The sequence below is a fragment of the Grampus griseus genome (genome assembly GCF_964374135.1).
Source record: "Grampus griseus genome assembly, chromosome: 14".
Lineage (NCBI taxonomy): Eukaryota > Metazoa > Chordata > Mammalia > Artiodactyla > Delphinidae > Grampus > Grampus griseus.
The window spans coordinates 1,864,201-1,881,213 of NC_139008.1; the positions used below are offsets into that span (position 1 = coordinate 1,864,201).

Consider the following 17,013-nt stretch of genomic DNA (forward strand, 5'->3'; position numbering starts at 1 on the left):
TGGCTGGGTGCAGGTGCCGTGTCCTGGAGGGTGCGTTCCTCCCCACAGAGCCCCTTCCCCGGGCCTGAGAACGGCCGGAGGCTCAGCCGGGCGTCTCCCCGCAGGTGCCGACGGGCCGGAGGGCGTCCGAGCCGCTTGCTGCTGCCAAGGAGGTCCGACGCCAGGCGGAGCTGGGCCTCACAGGCCCTCGGCCTCTGGTCCACGTGCCGGGAGCCCACGTGGCCGTCGCACTCGGCCCGAGGGAAGGCCGTGGATGAGCTGGTGGCCAGGCTCTGGGCGGTGCATGGGCGGCTGTGGGGCCTCCCCGGCGTGGCCAGGCCCGTCATGCTGCAGTGCCGGCCGGCCCAGGAGTTCAGCTTCGGCCCCCGGGCCCTGAAGGATGCGCTGCTGTCCACCGACCCGGCCCTGCGGCAGCTCTACGCGTCCACCTTCTCCCCAGCCGAGCGGCTCTTCCTGGCCGAGGCCTACAACCCCCGGAGGACGTTCTTCCGCACGCTGCTCATCCGCACGGCTTTCGACTGGCTCCTCAGCCGCCCGGAGGCGCCCGAGGACTTCGAGACCTTCCACGCTGCCCTGGCGCCCCGGAAGCAGAGCCTGGCTCGGAAGCACATTTACCTGCAGCCCATAGGTACCTGCGGCCCGTGGGTACCGGCGGGCATGGGCACCCGCAGCCCGTGGGGCAGCAAGTGGTGGTGAGCTGGAGGGTGGCATCCTGGGCCATCAGGACACCCCGGGGCAGGTGGCGAGGGCCTAGGTCTAGCATGAGGTGGGGATGTCTGTGCCCGGACCCCAGGCAGGACCTGATGTGAAGGGGGATGTGCTGGTGTGCTTGGGATTTGGGTCAGCTCTCCCCTCACCCCAGCTCCACACTGTTCAGAAAGCCCAGGGCCTTGGGACCCCTCGGGCAGCTCACTGCCCTGTTCTACCCGCGGGTGCCACCTCACCCACCTGTGCCGTCCTGGCCCTGCCCTGTTGGAGCCAGCGCTGTCCTAGGCACTGTACTGGCTGCTTCCTCTGTGGTGCAGGGTGCTGGGGTCAGGGTCACCCCGCTTCATGGGTTAGGACACTGAGGCTGGGAGGGGAAGTCACAGAGCTGGTGATTGGCAGAGGCAGGATTTGACCCCAGCGTCCTGCTCTTAACCCCGAAGCTGTACTTGGAGACACTGGCAGGGCCTGGCGGGGACGCGGGGACTCCCGCCTGGTCCTCCAGCGCTCAGACTGGGGACACCAGGTGTGGGGCTGTGCGTGGACCAAGGGCCGAGATGCCTCGGCCAGGCTCTCCGGGCCTTGCTGGCCAGGTGCTGGGGGTGAGCGGGCGGGCCATTGGCTCTGCACGCCAAGGCAGACCTTGCCGCACGCAGGCTCATTACCCGCCCTCCTGCCCCTGAGGACCAGAGGCCTGCAGGCACCCCTCCTGTTCCACTGCCCCCGGCCAGTCGGCCATCTCTGTCTGTAGATTCTGCTTCCAAACTCCCAAACCATCCATGTTGTCTCCCCGCTGACAGCTCATCTTGTTAAAATGCGGGTTCTGGTTCCAGAGATCTGGGGTGGGCCTGGGCACCTGCATTTCTAATCACCTCCTGGGCAAGCCGCTGGCCTGGGGACACTGCAGCCACTTTCCCGCAGGTCTCCTGGCTTCCAGCCTTGGTCCGTGTCCAGGGTGCTGGGCACAGGCAGGTGGGGGCTCCGAGGAGCGGGCAGGGGGCCTGACGGCACCGCTCCGTCCCCAGATCTGAGTGAGGGGCCGGCGGGTGGCGCGCTCCTGGACCACCTGCGGAGCTGCACAGAGGCCTTCTTCCTGGGCCTGCAGGTCAGGTGCCTGCCATCGGTGGCGGCTGCGTCCATCCACTGCTCATCACGTCCCAGTCAGGACTCTGACAGGCTCCAGCTCCACACAGGTGAGTGCGTGTGGTGTGGGCACAGGTCAGGCCAGCGCAAGGGCAGGCGTCCGCCGCTTGGCAAAAAGCCCTTTTTGGAGGCAAAATGTGGGAGGGAGGAGCTTAGGAGAAGGAAGGAATCCCCCTGCTTTTCTTGGGGGAGGGAATATCTATTTCCCAGCCTTTAGAAAAGGAAGACTGAGGCAAGGGTTCCCTTCCCCGCTCAGAAGCGTCTGGAGACTGGACCACACAGCCCTCTGTCCGCAGGAAAACTCAAGGGCACACAGCAGGTGCCGCAGCCTTCTAAGGCCCCTCTAGCTTTTTGTCTTTACAAAGCTCTCTGACCCCATCATTCCCCGGGGGGTCACTGGCAGCTGGAGGATGAGGCTGGGTTGAGAGGCGTAGCGGAACTGGGGGCTCTCAGATGTACAGCAGACCCAGACTCACGCGTAGGGGGGTCCCCAGGAAAGGGCTGGGGCTCTGTCTCTGGCTGATGTTGGACCTGGGATGAGTGGACTGATGTCTTCCATTAGTTGTGGGAAATTCTCAGCCATGATCTTTCTTCCAATACTGCCTCTGCCTCATTCTTTCCCCCATTGAGGACTCCAATGGGATGCATGTTCATCCTCCTCACTCTCTTCCCCTTTCCTTGTATTTCATCCCAGTTTTATTCTCACCCTCCAGTTAACTAATTCTATCTCTAGCTGCACCTAATATGCTATTAAACCCATAGATAGAGTTCCAAATTTCAGTTCTATTTTTCAGTTCTATAGTTTTTAGTGGATTTTCAAATTAGCAGTGTCACTTTTTAAAAATTTTATGGAAGTATAATTGCTGTACAATATTATATAAGTTATAGGCATACAATATAGTGATTCATAATTTTTAAAGTTATAGGCATACAATATAGTGATTCATAATTTTTAAAGGTTATACTCCATTTATAGTTATAAAATATTGGCTATATTTGCTGTGTTGTACAGTATATGCTTGTAGCTTATTTTACACCTAATAGTTTGTACTTCTTACTCCTCTCCCCCTATATTGCCCTCCTCCCTTCCCTCTCCCCACTGGTAACCACCAGTTTGTTCTCTATATCAGTGAGTGTGTTTCTTTTTGTTATATTTTTTTAGATTCCACATACAAGTGATATCATATAGTATTTGTCTTTCTCTGACTTATTTCACTTAGCAAAATGCTCTCCAAGTCCATCCATGTTGCTGCAAATGGCAATATTTAATTTTTGTTTATGGCTGAGTAGTAGTCCATTGTGTGTGTGTGTGTGTGTGTGTATGTATGTATATACACCACATCTTCTTTATCCCTTCATCTGTCGATGGACATTTAGGTTGCTTCCATATCTTGGAAAATGTAAATAATGCTGCTATAAACACTGGGCCTCATGTTTTGGGTGTTTTTGGATGTATACCCAGGAGTGGGATCGCTAGATCACATGGTAGCTCTATTTTTAGTTTTTTGAGAAACCTCCATACTGTTTTCTTCCACAGTGGCTGCACCAGTTTACGTTCTCACCAACAGTGTACGAGGGTTCCCCTTTCTCCACATCCTAGACAACACTTGTTATTTGTGTTCTTTTTAATGATGGCCATTCTGAGAGGTGTGAGGTGATACCTCGTTGTGGTTTTGATTTGCATTTCCCTGATGATTAGTGATGTTGAGCATCTTTTCATGTGCCTGTTGGTCATCTCCATTTCCTCTTTGGAAAAATGTCTATTCAGTTCTTCTGCCTATTTTTTAATCAGATTGTTTGTTTTTTTGATGTTGAATTGTATGACTTGTTTATATATTTTGGATATTAACCCCTATTGGTCATATCATTTGCAAATATTTTCTCCCATTGTGTAGGTTGTCTTTTCATTTTGTCAATGGTTTCCTTTGCTGAGCAAAAGCTTTTAAGTTTAATTAGTCCCTGTTTGTTTATTTTTGTTTATTTTTGTTTTAGGAGGCAGATCCAAAAAATATTGCTACTATTTCTGTCAAAGAGTGTTCTGCCTGTGTTTTCCTCTAGGAGTTTTACAGCATCCAGTCTTACATTTAGGTCTTTAATCCATTTCGAGTTTATTTTTGTATATGGTGTTAGAGAATGTTCTAATTTCATTCTTTACATGTAGCCATCCAGCTTTCCCAGCACCACTTATTGAAGAGACTGTCTTTTCTCCATTGTATATTCTTGCCTCCTTTGTCATAGATTAATTGACCATAAGTACATGGGTTTATTTCTGGGCTTTCTATCTTTTCTATCATTGATCTGTATTTCTGTTTTTGTGCCAGTACCATACTGTTTTTATTTATTTATTTTTGGCTGCGTTGGGTCCTTGTTGCTGCGTATGGGCTTTCTCTATTTGCAGCACGTGGGGGCCACTCTTTGCTGCGGTGCGTGTGCTTTTCACTGTGGTGGCTTCTCTTGTTGTTGAGCACAGGCTTTAGGCATATGGGCTTCAGCAGTTGTGGCACACAGGCTCAGTAGTTGTGGCTCGCAGGCTCTAGAGTGCAGTCTCAGTAGTTGTGGTGCATGGGCTTAGTTGCTCTGCGGCATGTGGGATCTTCCCAGACCAGGGCTCGAACTTGTCCCCTGCACTGGCAGGTGGATTCTTAACCACTGCACCACCAGGGAAGTCCCCCATACTGTTTTGATTACTGTAGCTTTGTAATATAGCCTGAATTCAGGGAGTGTGATACCTCCAGCTCTGTTTTTCTTTCTCAAGATAGCTTTGGCTGTTTGGGGTCTTTTTTGTTTCCATACAAATTCTAAAATTATTTGTTCCAGTACTGTGAAAAAAATGCCATTGGTAATTTGATAGGGATTGCTTTGAATCTGTAGATTGCTTTGGGTAGTATGGTCATTTTAACAATATTGATTTTTCCAATCCAAGAACATGGTTATATCTTTCCATCTGTTTGTGTCATCTTCAATTTCTTTCGTCAGTGCCTTTTTTGTTCTTCCGAAAGAGAGACAAAGTAGAAACACTTTGCATTCTTTTCAATACGAACAGCAAGATATTGATACCAAAATTTTACAGACATTATTAGTAAGGAAAATTGGAAACCAATTTCTCATATAATAAGAACTCTAATGTAAAATATTAGCAAATCAAATCTAGAAATATGTAAAATACATTATAATTCACTTGTATTTATTCCAGGAACGTGAGGGTAGTTTAACATTTATTTATTTATTTTTATTTTTGGCTTCATTATTCTCTCACTGGTTTTTTTTTTTTTAATTGAAGTATAGTTGATTTACAATGTTGTGTTAGTTTCAGGTATATAACAAAGTGATTCATTTATACATACATATATATCTATTTTTTTCAGATTCTTTTTCCTTATAAGTTATTACAAAATATTGAGTATAGTTCCCTGGGCTATACAGCAGGTCCTTTTTGGTTACTTACTTTATATATAGTAGTGTGTATATGTTAATCTCAAACTCCTAATTTATCCCTCCCACCCTTCCCCTTTGGTAACCATAAGTTTGTTTTCTATGTTTCTGTTTTGTATATAAGTTCATTTGTATCATTTTTTTTAAGATTCCACATATAAGCAATATCATATGATATTTGTCTTTCTCTGATTTACTTCACTTAGTATGATAATCTGTAGGTCCATCCATGTTGCTGAAATGGTATTATTTCATTCTTTCTTATGGCTGAATAATATTCCATGTATGAATATACCACATCTCCTTTCTTTATCCATTCATCTGTTGATGGACATTTATGTTGCTTCCATGTCTTGGCTATTGTAAATAGTGCTGCAGTGAACAGTGAAGTGCATGTATCCTTTCAAATTACGGTTTTCTCTGGATACATGCCCAGGAGTGGGAATGTAGGATCATATGATAGCTCTATTTTTAGTTTTTTAGTTTTTTCCATGTTGTTTTCCATAGGAGATGCACCAATTTACATTCCCACCAAGAGTGTAGGAGGGTTCCTTTTTCTTCACACCCTCTCCAGCATTTATTATTTGTAGACTTTCTGATGATGGCCATTCTGACTGGTGAGGTGATACTTCATTGTAGTTTTGATTTGCATTTCTCTAATAATTAGTGATGTTGAGCATCTTTTCATGTGCCTTTTGGCCATCTGTATGTTTTCTTTGGAGAAATGTCTATTTAGATCTTCTGCCCATTTTTCGATTGGGTTCTTTTTTTTTATATTGAGCTCTATGAACTATTTGTGTGAACTATTTGGAGATTAATGTCTTGTCAGTTGCATAATTTGCAAATATTTTCTCCCATTCTGTAGGCTGTCTTTTCGTTTTGTTTATGGTTTTCTTTGCTCTGCAAAACTTTTAAGTTTAATTAGGCCCTGTTTGTTTAGTTTTGCTTTTGTTTTCTTTGCCTTAGGAGACAGATCCAAAAAAATATTGCTATGATTTATGCTTTCCTCTAGGAATTCTATAGTATCTTTTCTTACATTTCTGTTTTTTTGTTAGAACCATGCTGTTTTGATTACTGTAGCTTTGTAGTATAGTCTGAAGTCAGGGAGCCTGATTCCTCCAGCTCTGTTTTTCTTTCGTAAGATTGCTTTGGCTGTTCGGGGGTCTTTCGTGATTCCATAAAAATTAAAAAATTCTTTTCTAGTTCTGTGAAAAATGTCTTTGGTAATTTGATAGGGATTGCATTGAATCTGTAGGCTGCTTTGGGTAGTATGGTCATTTTGACCATATCGATTTTTCTGATCCAAGAACATGGTATGTTTTTCTGTCTGTGTCATCTTTGATTTCTTTCATCAGCATCTTATAGTTTTCAGAGGATAGGTCTTTCGCCTCCTTAGGTAGGTTTATTCCTAGGTATTTTATTCTTTTTGATGCTATGGAAAATGGGATTGTTTCCTTAATTTCTCCTTCTGAGCTTTCATTGTTACTGTATAGGAATGTAACAGATTTTTGTGTATGGTTCTTTGTATTTCTGTGGTGTTGGTTGTAACTTCCTTTTCATTTCTAATTTTATTGATCTGGGCACTCTCCCTTTTTTTCTTGATGAGTCTGGCTAAAGGTTTATCAATTGTGTGCAGGCTTCTGGTGGGAGTGGCTGGTGCCTGCCCACTGGTGGATGGAGCTGGGTCCTGGTCCTCTGGTGAGCAGGGCCGTGTCAAGGGGTGTGTCTAGAGGTGGCCGTGGACTCAGCGAGTCTTTGGAAGCCGGTTTGCTGATGGGTGGGTTGTGTTCTCGCCCTGTTGGTTGTTTTACCTGAGGCGCCCCCACTCTGGAGCATGTCGATGGGTGGGGCCAGGTCTTGGTGCTAACATGGCAGCCTCCAGGAGGGCTCACACTGATGAATATCCCCCAGTATCTCCACCACCAGTGTCCTTGGACCCACAGTGAGCCATAGCTGCCCCCGGCCTCCCCTGGAAACCCACCAAGACCAGCAGGTTGGCCTAGCCCAGGTTCCTATGAAGTCACTGCTTTCGCCCTGGGTCCTGGTACACACAAGACCTTGTGTGCATCCTCCAAGAGAGGAAGGAATCTCTGTTTCCCCAGTCCTGTGGAGCTCCTGCACTCAAGCCCCACTGGCCTTCAAAGCCAGATGCTCTGGGGCTCCTCCTCCCAATGCCGGACCCCTAGGCTGGGGAGACTGGTGTGGGGCTCAGAACTCTCACTCCTGTGGGAGAACTTCTGTGATATAATTGTTCTCCAGTCTGCGGGTCACCCACCTGTGGGGTATGGGATTTGATTATATTGTGAATGTGCTCCTTCTACTGTCTCTTTGGGTTTCTTCTTTATGTCTTTGGATGTGGAATATCTTTTTTGGAAGGTTCCAATCTTTTTTACTGATGGTCGTTCAGCAGTTAGTTGTGATTTCTTGGTGTGCTCGTGAGAGGTGAGCTCAAGGTCCTTCTACTCTGTCATCTTGTCCCAGGATCTTTCATCAGTGTCTTACAGTTTTCCGAGTACAGGTTTTCTGCCTCCTTAGGTAGGTTTATTTCTAGGTATTTTATTCTTTTTGATGCAGCAGTGTCACTTTTTAAAAAAATTTTTTAAATTTATTTATTTATTTATTTGGTTGTGCCAGGTCTTAGTTGCAGCAGGCAGGCTCCTTAATCGTGGCTCGAGGGCTCCTTAGTTGCAGCACGCGGGCTCCTTAGTTATGGCATGTGAACTCTTAGTTGCGGCATGCATGTGGGATCTAGTTCCCTGGCCAGGGATGGAACCTGGGCCCCCTGCATTGGGGGCTCAGAGTCTTAACCACTGGACTGCCAGGGAAGTCCCAGTGTCACTTTTTTCATCATTCCCAATTCCCGGCTAAAATTACATTTAGCATTTATATCTATGAGCATAGCTGCTTTATAATCTGTGTCTGTGAGTCCAGCATTTCGAGCACCCGTGTTGCTCTTTCCGCTAATTCTGTCTTGGTTATTTTGCCTCATTGTGTGTCTTATTTTTGATTGTTAGCTGGACGTCCTATGTGAAAAATTAGTTTAACTTTTAGAAGAATTTGTGGCCTGGGATGATGTAGTTTTTCTGCGAGAGGATTTTATTTCTCCTTGGCCAGCCACCTAAGGGAGCTGACGGTCTGGGCCACCCTGATGACCCCAGGAGTACAGACTTCCTCTCCCTGGGTGCGGCCCTTTGGGGTAGCAGGCGGAGCAGGGGCTGTGTCATCAGGGTCACCTTCCCATCCACCGTCTCAGAAACAGCTCAGCTTCATCTCTTGGGATTCTAATCTTCTCCCTGTTTCTAGTTTCTCAGTAGGTCTCTGGTGTTTTAAAAGTCCTGTTTATTGAGGCATAATTTACATATAGAGAAGTTATTCCTTCTGGGTGTAACCGTTCTGAGTCCTGACCCCCACACACACATCACGTAGCCGTCACCATAAGAGTGTGTAGAACAGCTTGCCTCGCCCCCCAAGCCCTCCTCCGTGCCCTCCTGTAGCCACCCGTCCCCCATCTTCGATGCCCTAAGAAGCTGTTCTTTGTGTTTCACTCGGTTTGTCTGGTTATCTTGTAGCGGCAGGTAGTGCGCTGTTACAGCCGGCGTTGAGTTTCTGGGGCTGACAGGGACTACTGGCCAGGTGGGTGCCGTCCCAACGGTGGCGTGCCCCTTTCTCTGTCCCAGACTGCAGCCTCGGTCCCTCGCTGGGCACAGCCCTCCCCCGCCCCCCCGAGGGTCTAAGCGGGGCCCGAGGAGCAATGGCCGGCCTGGGCCCCGCCGCTCCTGCCCCGTGCGGCGCCACCACGCCTGCCGTTGCTTCCGCGCGACTCGGGGGAAACCCAGCATCTGTCCAGCTGCCCCAGGGGCTGTGGTGCTGGGGTCCGGGTGTCCATCTCTGCTGACTGCTGAAAGGACTGCTCTTTCCCCCGCTTCGTGGGCCACTGGGAAGGAAGGGGGCCCGGGAGGGCTCACCCAGCAGGTGGCGTGCAGAGGCTATGAGAGGCTGGATTCCCGTGGTCAGATACGTGGTTCAGATGGCTGTGTTCGTTTCCTGCGGCCGCTGTAAGGAAGCACCACAAACTGGGAGGCTTAAAACACAGAAGTGTGTTATCTCGCGGTCCGGAGACCAGAATCCCGAGACCAAGGTGTTGGCCGGCCCTGTCTCCCGTGAACGCTCCGGGGGACCCTTCCTCACCTCCTCCACCCCTGGTGGCGGCCGGCGGTCCTTGGTCCAGCCTCGGCCTCCATCATCACGTAGCTTGTGTGGCTTCTCCTCTTAGAAGGACCCCAGGCGAATTGGATTAGGCCCACCCTACTGACCTCACCTTAACTTGATTACATCTGCAAACCCTGTCCCCAAGTAAGGTCACATTTCAGGTGAAATGTGACCTTGCAGCCCCTCCTCCTCCAGAGCCGGCACTGTGGCCCCTTCAGCTCTCTCTGACCCTCCTGCCTGCTCTCGGGAGGACCCTGGTGATTCCATCGGGTCCAGCTGGGTAATCCAGAATCACCTTCCCACTGGGAGACCTTTAATTTAATCCCATCTGCTCGCTTCCGCCAGGTGAGGAGCACACGCACAGGTCCCGGGGATGCGATGCCACGTCTTTGGGGCCATCAGTCAGCTGCCCGAGGCTGCGACGGCTCTTCCCACGAACGCCGGTCTCATTGGCCCGGCGGCCTTTTTGGTGTCCCCACTTGGACTACCCTTTCCAAACCTGAGTTCTTTCTTCCCCCCGAGGCCCAGGCCCGGAGCCCCCGCTTCACACGGTGCAGCTTGGCTGCTGAGTTTTTCCTGGAATGTCACTAGCTTGCGTCCGACTGCGGGACGAGTTGGTCCCAGGCAGACGAAGCGGGGGATGGGCCCGGAGAGGGGCGCCAGCCGCCTCCTCACTGCCCGCTCTGGCCCTGTCCCCGCAGACGGCATCCTGTCCTTCCTGAAGAGCAGCAAACCGGGCGACGCGTTATGCGTGCTGGGCCTCACGCTGTCCGACCTGTACCCCCGCGAGGCCTGGACCTTCACCTTCGGCACGTTCCTTCCGGGGCACGGTGAGCCGGCACCTGGGGGCCTCCTGCCTCGGCCCTGAGGGTTGGGTACAGGGCCTGGAACACGTGGGGACGTCATCCCCTCGCTGCTTCTCCCAGAACCCCTCCTGGGGGAGGAATGGTCATACATGGAAATGCTCTCTTGAACCTGCAGCCCCAGTTCTCGCCCCTCCTGGGCCAGGGGCTGTCTGCCTGGCAAACACGCTGGCAGGGCGGGGCCTTTAGGACCTGTGCATCCTGAGGAGGGTGGCTTTGCCCGTGGGCCCCCTGAGCTGAGGCCACTCCTGGCGCCTCCGCTTCTCTGCCTCTCCCCAGAAGTGGGCGTCTGCAGCTTTGCGCGGTTCTCGGGGGAATCCCTGCAGCGGGGGCCCAGCACCCCTGACCTGGTCCCCGAGGCACCCCTGCAGGACAGAGGCCGGACCGTGTGCTTCAGCGCCCTGGGGATGGTCCAGTGCTGCAAGGTGGGTGTTGGGGTGCTGCCCAGGTGGCGGGAGGAGACGGGGGACAGGAAGAGGAGGGGCTGCTGGGGGTTCTGGCGAGCTCCAGGAAGATGCTAGGGTGTGGAATCAGACGGAAGGGCGTGAGTGGACAGCCATCGAGCCCTGGGTCCAGCCAGTTACGCTGTCCCGTCCGCACGGTGCTGAGGACCATCCTTCACTTCAGGGACTATGGCCACTTAGGCTCAGAAACGCCAAGTGCTTTGTCCAAGGTCACACAGCTCTCAAGGGGCAGGGTTGGGATTTGAGCCCTCGTCTGTCTGACACCCAACCTCCATGCTCTGAGGCCCCCAGAGCTGACCACACCAGCTTGCCTTTCTCCCCGCACCCAGGGGTCCCGGGGATCGGCGGGTGGCGGGCTCCAGGATGCAAGGCGGTGGGGACCTTCTCCCTCAGGTCACGTGCCACGAGCTCTGCCACCTCCTGGGCCTGGGGAACTGCCGCTGGCTCCGCTGCCTCATGCAGGGCACCCTCAGCCTGGACGAGGCCCTGCGGCGGCCCCCGGACCTCTGCCCCATCTGCCTTCGGAAGCTGCAGCACATCCTGGGCTTCAAGCTCGTGGACAGGTACAAGGTGAGTCGCGGGCAGGGGGAGGGGTGAACAGGTCTGCGGGTCTCGTGGGTCTGGCTGAGTCCCCCGCCAGGCGTCTGGCCCAGTGCCGGTGGCTGTCACCACAGGGGCGCACGGCTTTTATTTCCCAGGCAACCCTAATCAGAGCCCGTCTTTACCGGGCACTGACCGTGTACTAGACCCTGTCCTAGAGCTTCCTGTACTCGGGCCGGTTCTGGCATCACCAAGGGGCCTTCCCCAGCATCACTTTCTCCCTAATTGGCTCACAGCCCCTCCGGAGGAGGAGGAGGAGGCGGAGCCAGACTAACCAAGAATCACTGTGGAAAGGCAGGCGCTGCTCTTAATCCGGCCCCGCCCTGCGCGGGGGCTGAGCCAGCGCGGCGATGCTGCCCTCTGCTGTCCGCACGAGGCACTGCCGGGGAGCAGGGCCCAAGAGGGACCCTAGGGAACCGGGTCCATCTGCTCCACTGCAGGGAGAAACCTTATCCAACGGAGAAGTTCGTTTGCAAACTCAGAAACTTTACTCTGAGTTCACAGTTCAAAGGCAGGTAGTGGTTATTTTCTCTTTTTAAAAATCTTTTATTATTTTTTAATTGAAGTATAGTTGATTTACAATGTGTTGATTTCTGCTGTACAGCAAAGTGACTCAGTTATACATCTATCTATCTATCTATATATACATACATACATTCTTTTGTATATTCTTTTCCATTACGGTTTATCCCAGGATATTGGATATAGTTCTCTGTGCTATACAGTAGGACCTTGTTGTTTATCCATTCTATATGTACTAGTTCCAAACTCCCCATCCATCCCTCTCGCACCCCCCTCCCCCTTGGCAACCACAAGTCCGTTCTCTACGTCTGGGAGTCTGTTTCCGTTTTGTAGATATGGTCATTTGTGTCATTTTTTAGATTCCACATATAAGTGATATCATACGGAATTTGTCTTTCTCGACTTACTTCACTTAGTATGGTAATCTCTAGTTGCATCCATGTTGCTACAATTGGCGTTATTTCGTTCTTCTTTATGGCTGAGTAGTATTCTATTGTATATATGTACCACATCTTCTTTATCCATTCATCTGGCAGTGGACATTTAGGTCGTTTCTATGTCTTGGCTTTTGTAAATAGTGCTGCTGTGAACGTAGGGGTGCATGTATCTTTTTGGATTAGAGTTTTGTCTGGATATATGCCCAGCAGTGGAATTGCTGGATCATATGGTAATTCTATTTTTAGTTTTCTGAGGAAGTTCCATACTGTTTTCCATAGTAGCTACACCAGTTTACCTTCCCATCAACAGTGTAGGAGGGTTCCTTTTTCTCCACACCCTCTCCAGCATTTGTTATTTGTAGACTTTTTAATGATGGCCATTCTGACCGGTGTATGGTGAAACCTCCTTGTAGTTTTGATTTGCATTTCTCTAATAATAAGTGATGTTGAGCATCTTTTTATGTGCCTATTGGCCATCTGTATGTCTTCTTAGGAGAAATGTCTATTTAGGTCTTCTGCCCAGTTTTTGATTGGGTGGTTTGTTTTTTTTGTATTGAGTTGTATGAGCTGTTTGTATATTTTGCGGTATGCAGGCCTCTCACCGCCGCGGCCTCTCCCACCACGGAGCACAGGCTCCGGACGTGCAGGCCCAGCGGCCATGGCTCACGGGCCCAGCCGCTCCACAGCATGCGGGATCCTCCCAGACCGGGGCACGAACCCCCGTCCCCTGCATCGACAGGCGGACTCCCAACCACTGCGCCACCAGGGAAGCCCTGTTTGTATATTTTGGAGATTAAGCCCTTGCCGGTCGCCTCATTTGCAAAAACTTTCTCCCATTTCATAGGTTGTCTTTTCGTTTGATTTATGGTTTCCTTTGCTGTGCAAAAGCTTGTAAGTTTGATTAGGTCCCATTTATTTATTTTTGTTTTTATTTCTATTGCCTTGGGAGACTGACCTAAGAAAACATTTGTATGATTTATGTCAGAGAATGTTTTGGCTATGCTCTCTTCTAGTTTCATGGTGTCATGTATTATGTTTAACTCTTTAAGCCCTTTTGAGTTTCTTTTTATGCATGGTGTGAGGGTGTGTTCTAATTTCATTGATTTACATGCAGCTGTCCAACTTTCCCAGCACCACCTGCTGAAGAGGCTGTCTTCTTCCCATTTTATATTCTTGTATCCTTTGTTGAAGATTAATTCACCTTAGGTGTGTGGGTTTATTTCTTGGCTCTCTATTCTGTTCCACTGATCCATATGTCTGTTTTTGTGCCAATACCACACTGTTTTGATTACCGTAGCTTTGTAGTGTTGTCTGAAGTCTGGGAGGGTTATGCCTTCTGCTTCCCCCCACCCCCCCTCAGGATTGCTGTGGCAATTCTGGGTCTTTTATGGTTCCATATAAAATTTTGGATTATTTGTTCTAGTTCTGTGAAAAATGTCTTGGGTAATTTGACAGGGCTCACATTAAATCTGTAGGTTGCTTTGGGTGGTGTGGCCATTTTAACAATATTAATTCTTCCAATCCAAATGCATGGGATATCTTTCCATTTCTTTGAATCATCTTTAGTTTCCTTTATTAATGTTTTATAGATCTCAGCATATAAGACTTTCACCTCCTTGGTATTTCAATTTTTTGATGCAATTTTAAAAGGTATTTTCTTTTTTACATTCCCTTTCTGATATTTCATTGCTAGTGTAAAGAAATGCAACCACTTCTAGTAGCGTTTGTGTGGAGTCTTTAGGGTTTTCTATTTATAGTATCATGTCATCTACAGAGAGTGACAGTTTTGCCTCTTCCCTTCCAATTCGGGTACCTTTTATTTCTTTCCTTGTCTGATTGCCGTGGCTAGGACTTCCAATACTATATTGAATAGAAGTGGTGTGAGTGGGCATCCTTGTCTTGTTCCAGATTTTAGTGGGAAGGCTTTCAGCTTTTCACCATTGAGAATTATGTTGGCTGTGGGTTTGTCATAAGTGGCTTTTATTATGCGGAGATATGTTCCCTCTCTACCCACTTTGGTAAGAGTTTTTATCATAATGTTGAACTTCATCAAATGCTTTTCTGCATTTGTTGAGATGATCATGTGGTTTTTGTCTTCTTTTGTTAAAGTGGTGTATGACATTGATTGATTTGCATATATTGAACTATCCTTGTGAACTTGGGATAAATACCATTTGGTCGTGGTGTATGAACTTTTAAAAATCTGTTGGATTTGGTTTGCTAATATTTTGTTGAGAATTTTTGCATCTATAGTCATCAAAGATATTGGCGTGTAATTTTCTTTTTTGGTGGTAACTCTGTTTCTGGTATCAGGGTGATAGTGGCTTCATAGAATGTCTTTGGGAGTGTTCCCTCCTCTTCAGTCTTTTGGAAGAGTGGTAATTTCTTCTTTAAATCCACCTTTGGATGAAAATACCAAGTTAAAAAAGTTTTTTGTTCAAATGAAGGCATAGGCCCACCAACAAAACAGCTTGGGCTCGACTTTAAGACCCAAAGTTTTAAGCCAGACGCTTTAAGTGAATCCCGTTGTGTGTGAGGTTCTGGGAAGCCCGTCCTCCTCCAGGAGATGGTCAGCTGCTGGAGCCCACTGGGGCCGGGGGCTGGACTCGGGGGAGAGGCTCTTGGACAGGCAGGAGTTTATGATCCGGCGCTTGTGGAGGGCTTGGCTCTGCGTTTCTAACGGGCTCCCAGGCTGCTACTGGTCGGGGACCCCAGGCTGGGGACCCCTGAACACGGGGCTGGGCACCCCTGAACACGGGGCTGGGCATGTCCAGGTCTGAGCTGCCTCCCGGCCTGGGTCTCCCCTGAATGTCTCTGGGGTAAATAGCGCGTCGAGGGGCGCTGAGGAGGCGGCCTGCCTCGCTGCAGAGGGGACCCAGAGGCAGTGCCCCCGTAGGGAGGTGCCTCTGCTGCCGACTGGCCGATGGCGCTCAGCAGGATGCGCCGGGCCAGGGCGTCACCGTCACCAGAGCGCCCGCCCCACCGAGCGCAGGGCTGGGGGCTTGGCTGTAAGCTGCCCATTATCCTCGTGTGCGTGTAAGGTGAAGCGGGGCAGCCGCGGCCTGCACAAGGTCTGGGGTTTCTCACCACTTCCTTTCTTGGGGTCTTGCTCGCCTATCGGATCCGAACTTTCAGGCCCTTCGTCCCCCTCCCCTGACGCGTGCCTTCCCGCGACTCCTAACCTCGAGGGGGGCGCCCTGGGCCTGCTCTGGATCTGTTCCCATCAGTCAGCGGTGTGCTGGTAAGCGCCCTCTAAGGAAGAATCCTCGACTGGGCGTATCTGCCAGTTTCCATCGTGTGACGACTCCACCACGGCCGGTTCTCAGCCATCACGGAAGGAGAGTGGGGAGGAGGTGGGCAGTAGCTGACGGCGGGCGTCTCTGATGCCCACATGCACCACGCGCAGAGGTGCTAGTGGGATATAGGAAAACCATGATTCCCTTTGCTTTGAACAGAGTGTTAACAAGTCAGCTCAGTTTATCCCCGAATAACGGTCAGGCTCGCAAAGCCCCTGCAAGCTCGCTGTCTCTAGAGGCTCCATTCCGAGGGCCCTTGTGGCACCAGACCGCCACTCGCCCTGGGTCGTGGGCACAGTGGGGTCCCCTCGGGAGAGGGGCTGGGTCTCCGGGCGGCTCCCTGGCGAGGGAAGGGGCCGGACAGGCCGACTCAGCCCGCGTCTCTCCCTCGTAGAGACTGTACACCTGGACGCTAGCGGCGGCGGGGACGCGGCCTGGGCCGGCGGCCGGGGAGCCGTCCGTGTCGGAGGACACCCTGCCCTGCAGCGCGGACTCGGGCCTGTGCGGCGAGAGCGACTCGGAGCCTGGCAGCGGCCTGTCGGAGCCCCTGTCCCCGGACGCCTGGAGCCACGCCTTCCCCGCGGGCCCGGAGCTGGAGCCTGAGGACGGGCTGGGCTCCCTGGCGGCCGCGGAGAGCCCGGGGGAGGCCCTGGCGGAGCACGGGCGCTGGCTGGCGGCCTGCATCCAGGCCCTGGAGAGGGACGTGACTGAGGAGGAGCTGGCGCGGGTGGACGGCGCCGTGGACGCCCTGGCCCGCTGGGACCTGTTCACAGGGCGGCTCCCGGCCCCCCGGCAGGACCCGCCCTGCGGCCGAGACGGCGCGGGGCTGCGCCGAGTCCTGGGCGACAAGTTCTCCTCCCTCAGGCGGAAGCTGAGCGCTCGCAAACCGTCCAGGGCCGAGGCGTCCCCGCGGCGCTGGAAGGCGGAGGACAATTAGCACGGCTGGTGCGTCTTGTCCAGCGCCTGCCTGTCCCCAGGGCGCTGCGGGCCCGGCTGTGGGCGGAAGGGACGGTGTCTCCGGAAGCGGAAGGCGATCCGTCTGCACGTGGACCCCGCACCCCCAGCCCTAACCGCAGCCTCACGACGCGGCCGGGTGGGGGGGGCGGGGTCCCAGGTACCCCGAGGGCCGTCCTCGGGCCGCACCCGACCTCACAGAGCAGGTGCCGGGCAGGTGCCTGTCTCTCCTGCGGCCTGGGGCTCGGGGCTCTGCTACGGCGAACTCAGATTGCAAGGCCCCAACGTGGGTCCTCCGCTCGAAGGAGGGCAAAGGGGGTCTTGTTGCAACCTACAAGGTCCCCCGCCTCCCCCGACCCCAAGCCCATAGAAAGGGCCCCTTTGTGCG

General features: G+C 51.5%; 1 protein-coding gene across 2 annotated transcripts; it reads left to right on the plus strand.

The window, feature by feature from the left end:
• Positions 1-301: 301 nt before the first annotated feature.
• Positions 302-16,608, plus strand: AMZ1 (archaelysin family metallopeptidase 1; the record flags this gene model as incomplete). Of its 2 annotated transcripts, none has more annotated exons than XM_082670582.1 (6): positions 302-628; positions 1,731-1,898; positions 10,191-10,319; positions 10,632-10,777; positions 11,210-11,386; positions 16,066-16,608. In XM_082670582.1, exons 1-6 carry the CDS (start codon positions 325-327, stop codon positions 16,606-16,608), a joined length of 1,467 nt encoding a protein of 488 aa, XP_082526708.1. In that variant the 5' UTR covers positions 302-324. The 2 variants fall into 2 exon arrangements, with proteins under 2 accessions (XP_082526708.1, XP_082526709.1); XM_082670583.1 differs by having other exon boundaries at positions 11,279-11,386.
• Positions 16,609-17,013: the final 405 nt, after the last annotated feature.